At 47.7% G+C, this 10,189-nt stretch overlaps 2 protein-coding genes across 3 annotated transcripts in view; one reads left to right on the forward strand and one right to left on the reverse strand.

Moving 5' to 3' along the window:
• The first annotated feature begins 1,097 nt into the window (after nt 1-1,097).
• Nucleotides 1,098-7,416, forward strand: Rtbdn (retbindin). Its single transcript, XM_031340614.1, has 6 exons — nt 1,098-1,198; nt 1,756-1,933; nt 4,253-4,412; nt 4,537-4,647; nt 5,787-5,883; nt 6,787-7,416. The coding sequence occupies exons 2-6, from the start codon at nt 1,762-1,764 to the stop codon at nt 6,985-6,987; spliced, it is 741 nt and encodes a 246-aa protein (XP_031196474.1). The 5' UTR covers nt 1,098-1,198; nt 1,756-1,761; the 3' UTR covers nt 6,988-7,416.
• Nucleotides 7,417-8,516: 1,100 nt separating this feature from the next.
• Rnaseh2a (ribonuclease H2 subunit A) overlaps nt 8,517-10,189 on the reverse strand; it is a 10,785-nt gene continuing 9,112 nt past the window's right edge. For both annotated transcript variants that reach the window (XM_031340612.1, XM_031340611.1), the window contains exons 9-10: nt 8,818-8,941; nt 8,517-8,714 (exon numbers count right to left, since the gene is read on the reverse strand). In XM_031340612.1, coding sequence (XP_031196472.1) covers nt 8,573-8,714; nt 8,818-8,941 — 266 coding nt within the window. In that variant the 3' untranslated portion in view covers nt 8,517-8,572. The remainder of the gene's footprint in view (nt 8,715-8,817; nt 8,942-10,189) is intronic.

Genomic DNA, 10,189 nt, shown 5'->3' on the forward strand with positions numbered 1-10,189 from the left:
AGAGAAATAGGAAAGAGGAGAAAGAAAAGAGAGAGAGGAGAGAGAGAAGAGAAAGAGAGAAGAGAGCAAAGAAAGAAGAGAGAGAGGAGAGAGACACAGAGAAGATAGAGGAAAGAGAAGAGAGAAGAGAGTGGGGGAGCGAGAAGAGAGAGGAGAGAGAAGAGAGCAGAGAGAGAAAAGAGAAAGAGGAGAGGAGAGAGAACAGAGAGAACAGAGAGAACAGAGAGGGGAGAGAGGAGAGAGAGAAGAGAGAGGAAAGAGAGGAGAGAGAGGGAAGAGATGGGGAGAGAGAAGAGAGAAGAGAAAGAGAGAAGAGGGAGGAAAGAGAGAAAAGAGGAGAGAAAGAAGAGGGGGAGAGAGAGAAGAGAAAGAAGAGAGAGAAGAGAGAGGAGAGAGAAGAGAGAGGGGAGAGAAGAAAAAGAGAGGAGAGAGAGGAGAGAGAAAAGAGAGAGGAGAGAGAAGAGAAAGAAGAGAGAAGAGAGAGGAGACAGAGGAGACAGAGGGGAGAGAGAGAAGAGAAAGAGAGAAGAGAGAGAGAAGAGAGAGAGAAGAGAGAGAAGAGAAAGAGAGAAGAGAGAGAGGAGAGAGAAGAGAGAGGGGAGAGAGAAAAAAAGAGAGGGGAGAGAGGAGAGAGAGACAAGAGAGAGAAGAGAGAGAAGAGAAAGAAGAGAGAGAAAAGAGAGAGGAGACAGAGGAGACAGAGGAGAGAGAAGAGAAAGAAAGAAGAGAGAGAGAAGAGAGAGAAGAGAAAGAGAGAAGAGAGAGGAGAGAAGAGAGAGGGGAGAGAAGAGAGAGGGGAGAGAAGAGAGAGGGGAGAGAGAGAAGAAAAAGAGAGAAGAGAGAGGAGAGAGAGAAGAGAGATGAGGGAGATGAGAGAGGAGAGGAGAGGAGAGATGAGAGAGGAGAGAGAGATGAGAGGAGAGGAGAGGGGAGAGAAGAGGAGAGGAGAGGAGAGGAGAGGAGAGGAGAGGAGAGGAGAGGAGAGGAGACCTTAAATCTCTTAGGTTTAGCTTAGCATAGGGCAAGCTTGTAGATATGAATGCACCAACACCTGTTTTAGGGTTGTGGAGGTGGGGCTTTGGAAGTCCCCGCCTCTTAATCAAACCACACCCCTTTCAGTCGCGGCTCTTTTCTGGCCTTGGTTCGGTGGTTCTGAGGTGTCTCAGCATCCCCTAAACCCACTCCAGCCTGCTAACAGGTGAGTGGTAGTGGGTAGGGCGTCGGAATCTAGTCTCCCGTACCTTTACCTCCTTCTGTCCAGAAGCTTTCGGACCCTAGGGGCAGAACCGCAGCACTGCCCACAATTCAACTTGGTACTAAAGGTCCAGCCCTGGGTGGAAGCTCCTAAGCCGATTGTGAACCGAGAGAAGGTGACCGTGAAAGGAGTGAGCAGGGGGCAGGGGTGCTGAAAAAAGAGAGGGGAAGTCCTGGGTGGAAGAGGGGCTTGGAAGAGCTGAGGTGGTTCCGTTACTCTGTAGGAAGTTGGTAGCAGAGGACAAACAGGGTGAGAGGTTGTTTGCACGGGAGTGGTGTTTTGACCCGAGGAATGAAAGAGACGAATCTGGTGGGAGGGGCTCTTGAGTGAGAATCCCCCTAGGGTTTGAAGAGCCCTTGGCCATTGCCTGGCCTCCTCTTCTATGGCCCATTCTCTGTGCTGCCTGGCAACGATTTCTGGTATGCAGTTACCAGTGCCAACTTAAGTCTCCAGAAGGAAGTCGTCCCTCATCCCTCTATATCAGCTGGCTCTTGTCTCAGGTGGACATGGCCCACAAAGGCCACTTTCAACACAGTGGCCTGGCCTGGGCCCTGCGACTGATCCTGGCATGGATCTTCTTGGTGGCCCGTGGAGAGAACCACCCACTGCAAGCTAAGTCCTCCTGGGGACACCCTGGGCTGGCAGCCAAGGTGAGCACAGGCCAGCTGCAGCCAGCAGGTGAGCATTCTCTCTCACCCCTAACACCCAGAAACCCACTTAGATCTTTTTTGTAAGAGGACTTAGGTAATAGAGGGTGGGCAGACAGGCAGGACTAGTGATGACTGCTGCTTTTAAGTGCCCGGAGTTGGCTATGGGACTGCTGGGTTCAAGTCCCAAATCCATACCTTGGTGTTCTGTGACCTTAAGCGAATCAGATAACCTAGGCAGAGTGTTAGCCATGGTGGTGCCCACCTGTAATCCTAGCACATAGAAGGAGGATTAGGATTTCAAGGCCAACCTCAGCTATATGGGGAGCTGGAGGTCAGGCTGGGCTACATGAAACTCTGTCTCAAAATAAACAAAGAGGAGCTGGGCAGTGGTGGTGGCTTTGATCCTAGCACTCAGAGGCAGGCAGATCTGTGGGTACGAGGCCAGACTGAGTTCCAGGACAGCCAAAGCTACACAGAGAAATCCTGTGTCAAAACACTAATAAATAAATAGGGCTGATGAGATGGCTCAGTGGGTAAAAGTGACTGCTACCAACACCAATAACCTGAGTCAGATCCCTGAACTGAAACTGTAAAAGGAGAAAACCAGCTCCTGCAACTTGTCCTCTGACCTCCACATACACACATTGTGGCATATGAGCAGTCGTGTGTGGTTCATGAGCATGTGCACACACGTGCGCGCACACACACACACACAGGCGCGCACACACACTAAATACATTGATTAGGTATAAATTTAAAAATTAGGATAAATAAATAGTGCTGAAGAGGCTGGGTGGTGGTGGCATACACCTTTAATCCCAGCACTTGGGAGGCAGAGGCAGGCAGATTTCTGAGTTCAGGCTACACAGAGAAACCCTGTATCAAAAAAACCAAAAAAAAAAAAAAGTGCTGAAGATATAGCTCAATGGTAGAAGTGTTCCTAACACTAGGAACTAGGTCCAATCCCTAGTAAATAAAAACATGGGAGAAATACCAGACCTAACATAGAGAGAAGTGTTGTGGAAATTAAGCATATAAACACGTATGCTGTCATTTAGAAACACACACACAAGGGGGCTGGAGAAATGGCTCAGCGGTTAAGAGCACTGACTGCTCTTCCAGAGATCCTGAGTTCAATTCTCAGAAACCACATGGTGGCTCACAACCATCTGTAATGGGATCGGATGCCCTCTTCTGGTGTGTCTGAAGATAGCTACAGTGTAGTCATATGCATAAAGTAAATAAATCTTTAAAAAAGAAACACAAATATAATCTGATTATTATGACTGATACACAGTTGTGAATGCTTGAAGCTACATTTTGCAGAAAAAAGAATTTCCCAGGAATGGGAATTCACATGCTAGGTAAGTGTTATACCATTAAGCCACACTCTTAGCTCTAGTTATTGCTACTTTGTGGGTTCTTCTTTTTCACCCTTTATCCCCCTGGTTTCACCCCTATCACTAGATAAAAGAGAAAGGATAGAGAGGAGAGGTTTTTTTTTTTTTTTTTTTTGGTTTTTCCAGACAGGGTTTCTCTGTGTAGCTCTGACTATCCTGGAACTCACTCTGTAGACCAGGCTGGCCTCAAACTCTGAAATCCGCCTGCCTCTGCCTCCCAAGTGCTGGGATTAAAGGTGTGTGCCACCTGGTTTAGGAGATTATTGAGTCTAATTTTTTTCTTCCTGTTTGCTTGTAGCTGGTCTCTGTTAACTTGTGAGTTCTTCTTTTTCCCCACCCTTTATCCCCCTGGTATCACCCCCTATCACTAGATAAAGGATAGAAATAAAGGGAGAGAGATTTCTCAGTGTAATTTCTTTCCTTTTGTTTCTTCTTTGACAAGGCTACTAACAAACCACAACCACCACCCCACCCTCCACACGACCAACAACCACCATGCCACCTCTTGGAGCCTAGAATTTATATACCCTCTGCAAAGTTCCCAGAATTCTAAACATCGTGCAATTGGAGAAACTATTTGCAGCTGGCAAAACCACGTCTCTGCTATAGCACGAGACAAATCCTAGTCAGCTACTGAGGACAATCTGAAGCAGCCCCATCCATACCCCACACCTAGGATCAAAACAAAACCATATTCTTATAATATTTATGTGTTTATGTGTGTGTGTTTAAGAAAAACCAAAATTCTGGAACTGTCACTACAGGTTTGTTTTTATTTTTAGCCAGGATTTCTTTAAGTTGTCTAGCCTGGTTTTGAATTTAAGATCTTCCTGCCTCAGCCTCCTAAGTGTCTGAGATTACAGATCCCTAGCATGTCAACCAACTGCAGACAAATATCTTTAAGGTTTTCTCTTTGGGAAGACAGCTGATAAAATTACCGTTGTCAGGGCATCCTCAGTCCTCGGTTCTACCACCATACCCGAAGATCCAAGTTCCCAGTTCACAGACAACACCAGTGCCAGAACCTTGCTGCACTGCAGAGATAGACAGACCAAAGGCATCGAGCCCAGAGAGCCTTCGCGAGAGCTGCGGGGCACCAAGCCCAGAGTGAGTACTGTGTCCTCTAGCCTGTCCCCTTGTTCTCTGCCCTACTTGCCCTAGCCTGGTAAGGTTAGACTCTTAATTCTCCCTGAGGATCGCGCGGTGTTTGCCCTGTCTCTCCCGCGTCCAGATGTGAATTCTTCCTGGAACACCTCCAAGGAGTCCTCCATAATCGCTTCCACCCGCAGCTGTTCGGGGTACGCCCAGTGCAGCCTCTCTGTCCTGAGCTCTGCCAGATTTGGTAAGAGAGGCGGGAACAGGGGCGTGTCCTACGGTATAGTGCAGGACCAAGGGCCTGAGTTTGCCCCTACAGAGCCAGAGTGGGTCTATGGAAAGAGATCTAGTGTGTACTCTGTAAGGTAGAAAGGCCTGAGAATAACCTGGCATTTAAGCAGCATGAAGGAGTGGCTCTGGGGAACCAGGAAGTTTCAAAAGGTTCAGGCTTTTTTTTGTTTGTTTGTTTTTTCGAGACAGGGTTTCGTGTAGCCCTGGCTGTCCTGGAACTCACTCTGTAGACCAGGCTGGCCTCGAACTCAGAAATCTGCCTGCCTCTGCCTCCCGAGTGCTGGGATTAAAGGCGTGCGCCACCACTGCCCAGCCAAAGGGGGCTTCTAATTGTTGGACTTCAGTATTTTGACAGCTGGGCCTTGGGAGTCAGTCTCAGGAGGAGAAAGTGGCTAAATAAGGGGACAGATCTGGGGGCCAGCTTTAAGAATGTATTTTGTTTTTGTTTTTTTCCGAGACAGGGTTTCTCTGTATAGCCCTGGCTGTCCTGGAACTCACTCTGTAGACCAGGCTGGCCTCGAACTCAGAAATCTGCCTGCCTCTGCCTCCCAAGTGCTGGGATTAAAGGTGCACTCCACCACCATCCAGCCGTATGAGTTCAATTCTGGCCACCTACATCAGGCTGTTTACAACCGCCTGTAACTTTAACTTCAGCTCCGGGGGTGGGGGTGGGGCCGGAGATACACACAGACACAGACACAGACAGACAGACAGACAGACAGACAGACAGACAGACAGACACACACACACACACACACACACACATACACACACACACACACGTACACAAATAAGTAAATAAAAATAACTTTTTAAAGGGGAGACACATTGTGGTGTTGATGGCCTGTTACACTTGGGAAAGAGGATCAGGAGTTCAAGGTACTCCTTAGACACAAAATAACTTCTAGATTAGCTTGAGACCCTTGCCTCACAAAAACAAACAACACAATAAATCCCCGAAGGAAACTCTGCAAACACTGGGTGTCTGAGGGACTGGAGCCTGAGAAGAGGCCTTGGTCTGTGGGAGGGACATGTGTCTTTAGAAGCCCATTGACTCCAAAGCTTTAAACCTGTTTTCCCTAATTGCGTACCCAGGTTCACCACCTGCCAAGCAGATTTTATTTGTGGCCCGACTTGGCTCCAGTCCTTTGGAAAGAGAGGCTGTGAGCCCAGCTGCCACACCTATGGGCAGGTGAGTAAGGGACAGAGGATGAGAGAAGGAAATGGTTTGTAATATGGTCTGGATTACTGACATGCAACACCATCTGGGTTCTTGATATCCTTTAATTTTAATTAATCAGTTACTTTTTTTTAGATAGGGACTCTCCACATAGCTCTTGCTATCCTGAAACTTAGCATGAAACCGGCTGACTTTGAACTCTTTTGGTTTTTTCGAGACAGGGTTTCTCTGTGTAGCCTTGGCCCTCCTGGAACTCACTCTGTAGACCAGGCTGGCCTCCAACTCAGAAATCCGCCCGCCTCTGCCTCCCGAGTGCTGGGATTAGAGGCGTGCGCCACCACTGCCCTGCAACCTTGAACTCTTAAGGATTCTCCAGCCTTTGTCTCCCCAGTGCTGAGATAAATCCCTTAGGTGTGGGCTAATCTTTATTTTTTAAAGATTTATTCTTATTCTGTGTATGAGTGTTTTGCCTGCCTGTTTGTACACCACCTGTGTGCCTGGAAGAGGTCAGTAGGGTATAGACTCCCCTAGAATTGAAATTACGGTTGTGAACTATCATGTGGGTGCTGGGAATCTAACCTAGGTCCTCTGTAACAGCAGTCGGTGCTTTTAACGGCTGAACCATCTCTCTTCCCAGGTACCTAGCACTATCTTAATGTACTTAGTCCCTAGGCTCATGTTGCACTCTTCCACATTCTCAGCCTCGGTGTGGGATGTGTGGGTAGTGCTCCAAGAGCCTGCTGATTCTAGACCCTTCTACCAACTCTCTGCGCTAGGTTCTCAGCCCCTCCCCTGGCTCTGGCCCTGCCAGACTGACTGGCCCCTCAAAGGAACGCCCATAACCTCCCACCACCCGGGCCGTACCCCAGTCCAGAAAACCCTTCCCAGCAACTCAGGTGCCACCCTCTCTCCTAGACCTTTGCCAACGCCACAGATCTGTGTCATTCTGCTTTGGGTCATGCCCTGCGGTTGGCAGCTCCTGGCTCGAGTCACTGCCTCAATGTCTCCATCTCCTCTCCAGGAACCCATCACCGCCACAGCCGCCGCCCTCGCACCTGGATTTCAAATATTGCAGGCAGCGGCAGTGGCAGTGGCAGCGGCGACAGCCCTGAGTAGACGTTTGACTTTCAATAAGTGTCCCTTCCCTAGGCCAGAAGCCACCCAGAGTCATCTCCCTCTCTTCCTCTCTCCTTCCTTCCTAAACCAGGCCCTCCCACCCGTTATCCTAGAAATGGCCTAAAACCCCACTTATTTTGCTTTCTCGAAATAAAGTTGCCAGTCTAGATCATGCTATACGATGTGGCTGCTGCTTGGGGAAACACTTGGGGAGAACCTGGCAAAAATGATAGTCTTAGAGAGGGAAAGGGAAGAACAGAGACCAGTAATAAGGTACACAGGCCAACTCTGATTGATGACCAACATTCTACCCCCAGAACTACATGGTAGCAAAAGAAACAACTCCAACAAGTTGTCTTCTGACCTCCATGTTTGCTGTGGCACTTGTGTCCTCTTTCCCCCCAAATAAATAAGTAGATATATAACACAGTTCTTGGCTTTGATTTATTGAATCAGGCCCTCATTGTTTTGCCTTGACTGATGTGGAACTATGTAGATCAGAATGGCCTCTAACTCCAGAGGCCTACCTGTCTCCCAAATGCTCGGATTAAAGATATGCAACACTGCAACAGCACACACAAAGAAGGAAGAGGAGGTGGAGGACTGGAAAGATGGCTCGATGATGGACAGCAATAACGACTGTTCTTGCAGAGGACCTACAAGGTGGCTCAAAACCACCTCCAACTTGTTGCAGGGGGTCTGGTGCCCTCTTCTGGCTTCTTTAAGTACTGCATGGATGTGGTATACATACATACAACTCTTTAATTCCAACTCCACAGAAACAGAGGGATTATCTGTGTTCCATGCCTGTCTGGTCTATGTAGCAAGTTCTAGCAAGTTCTGGGACAGCCAAGACTACCTAGGAACCCTGTCTCAAAACAAAACAAAGAGGAGGCACAAAAGAAAAATACATGGGCTGGAGAAATCCAATGATTAAGAGCGTATGGTAAGTTTAGATCAGCACCTACAGAGAAGGCTGTAAATGTCTCGAAGCCCAGCTCCAGGAGAATCTGAAGCCTATGGCCTTCAAGGGCACTTGCACTTACACGTGCATACTCATATGTGTGTATAGCCATACAAAGACATACAAATAAACACAAAAATAATTAAAGAACAAAAACAAAAAAAACATGGGCATAATAGTGCACACCTCTCATCTCAGTCAGCACTTGGGAGGCAGAGGCAGGTGAATCGCTATGAGCTCACACCAACCTGGTCTACAACCTGGTGTGTCTAAAGACACACTAGAAGACTTAAGATACATAAAATAAATAAAATGTATTTTATTTATTAACCATTACAGATGGTTGTGAGCCACCATGTGGCTGCTGGGAATTGAACTTAGGACCTCAGGAAGAAGAGTCAGTGCTCTTAACCACTGAGCCATTCATTTCTCTAGCCCTAAATAATTGTTTAAAAAAAAAGGGGGGGGGGCAAATTGCACCAATCCAGAAATGCCTATCTTGTCTGATGAATCGGCTGCTAGCCACAGGCACTGCTCTCAGACCTTGGCCACAAAGCACTCTGTCCACTTTTTGAACAGCTTTTATTCCTGGGTTAGAAGGGCAGGTGCACACACTGGCTCCTAGAGACTGCTGGCTACTTCCAGGCCTCTCTCCTGGAAGTATCTGTGGGGGGCCTGAAGGCGGCAGGCCTGTGGGCCCTGGCTGAAGTAGGAGGTGATCCTTCCGGGTTGCTCAGGATCCTCCTCAGGTGCTGAGTCCTCCCTGTGGGAGAGAGGAATGACTGGCCACTTCTCATTGGGCTGCATGACCGGATGCATGGCGTCCCTTCCCCTGGTCTGTCCACTCAGCGTCTCAGGATACAAACCAGGTGACGTGTTCTGCCTCTTTTTCCAGGATGGCCTGGGCTGTGCTCCAACTGAACCGTACAAACTGGGGGAAGCCGAACACAGGGTCCACATGTTTCCTCAGCCAGGCTTTGGTCTTGGGATCTAGGGTGACAGAGGTAATGGTGACAACTTCAGAGTGTCTGACAGATGACAGGCACATACCATATTTATCCTTAGCTGCTTTACTTTTTTCTTCTTGTTGAGATGGAGTTTCACTATGTAGACCAGGCTGGCCATCCATCTGCCTCTACCTCCGGAGCTGGGATTAAGGGTCTGTGTCTTTGCCTTCTAGCATACCAAGACATACTCCACTGTTTTCTTAAAAGTGTCTTATTGTCCCAAGTCCTTAGCCCGGGGAAGTGTAGTCCACCCTCCACCCCCTATTCTGTGTCCCACCATGGCCCAGGAAGTTCTGGGGGTATTTCTGAGACTGGAATCTCAGTGTGGAAAGAATATGGAATGAATCAATGGCCCACACTCCTTCTGGTTTTTTCTTTTAATGTGTATTCATGTTTCTCTCTGTGTGTATGTGAGTGCAGGTGTCCCAGGAGGCTACTGGATCTTACGGAGCTGAGTTGCAGGCAGTTGTGAGCTGCCCAGTTTGCTGGGAATTGAACTCTGGTCCTTTGCAAGAGCAGGAACTGCTCTTAGCCACGGAACCATCTCTCCAGCCCCCAATTTTGTTTTTTGAAAATACTTTCTTTTGGGATGGGGGGATCGCTCAGAGGTTAAGAGTTCTGGCTGCTCTTCCAGAGGTCCTGAGTTCAATTCCCAGCAACCACATGATGGCTCACAACCATCCGTAATCAGATCTGGTGCCCTTTTCTGGAGTGCAGGCAGAAAAAGAAAAAATATTTTTTATTTTACATATATACACCATGTACTTTTGGAGGTACCAGGTGTGTACATGGTGAACAGGTATACTGGCAAAATATCTATACATATAAAATAGAATTTTGTTTTGTCTTTTGAGACAGGGTCTCTCTATGTAGCCCTAGCTACTGTGGAGCACACTACGTAGATCAGGATGGTCTCAAATTCAGAAAACCTCCTGCTTCTGCCTCTTGAGTACTATAAAAGTTTTTAAAAATTAAAGAAAAAGTTGGGTGGTAGTGATGCATGCCTTTAATCCCAGCACTTGGGAGGCAGGGACAGGCGGATTTCTGAGTTTGAGGCCAGCCTGGTCTACAGAGTGAGTTCCAGGACAGCCAAGGCTACACAGAGAAACCCTGTCTCAAAAAAACAAAAATAAAAAAATAAAAAATAAAAATTTAAGAAAAGAACAATAAAACTAGAGGCCAGCTTGGGCTACACGGATTTTTTTTTTTTTTTTTTTTTTTTTTTTTTTTT

Source organism: Mastomys coucha, unplaced genomic scaffold (assembly GCF_008632895.1).
Source record: "Mastomys coucha isolate ucsf_1 unplaced genomic scaffold, UCSF_Mcou_1 pScaffold22, whole genome shotgun sequence".
Taxonomy (NCBI): Eukaryota; Metazoa; Chordata; class Mammalia; order Rodentia; family Muridae; genus Mastomys; species Mastomys coucha.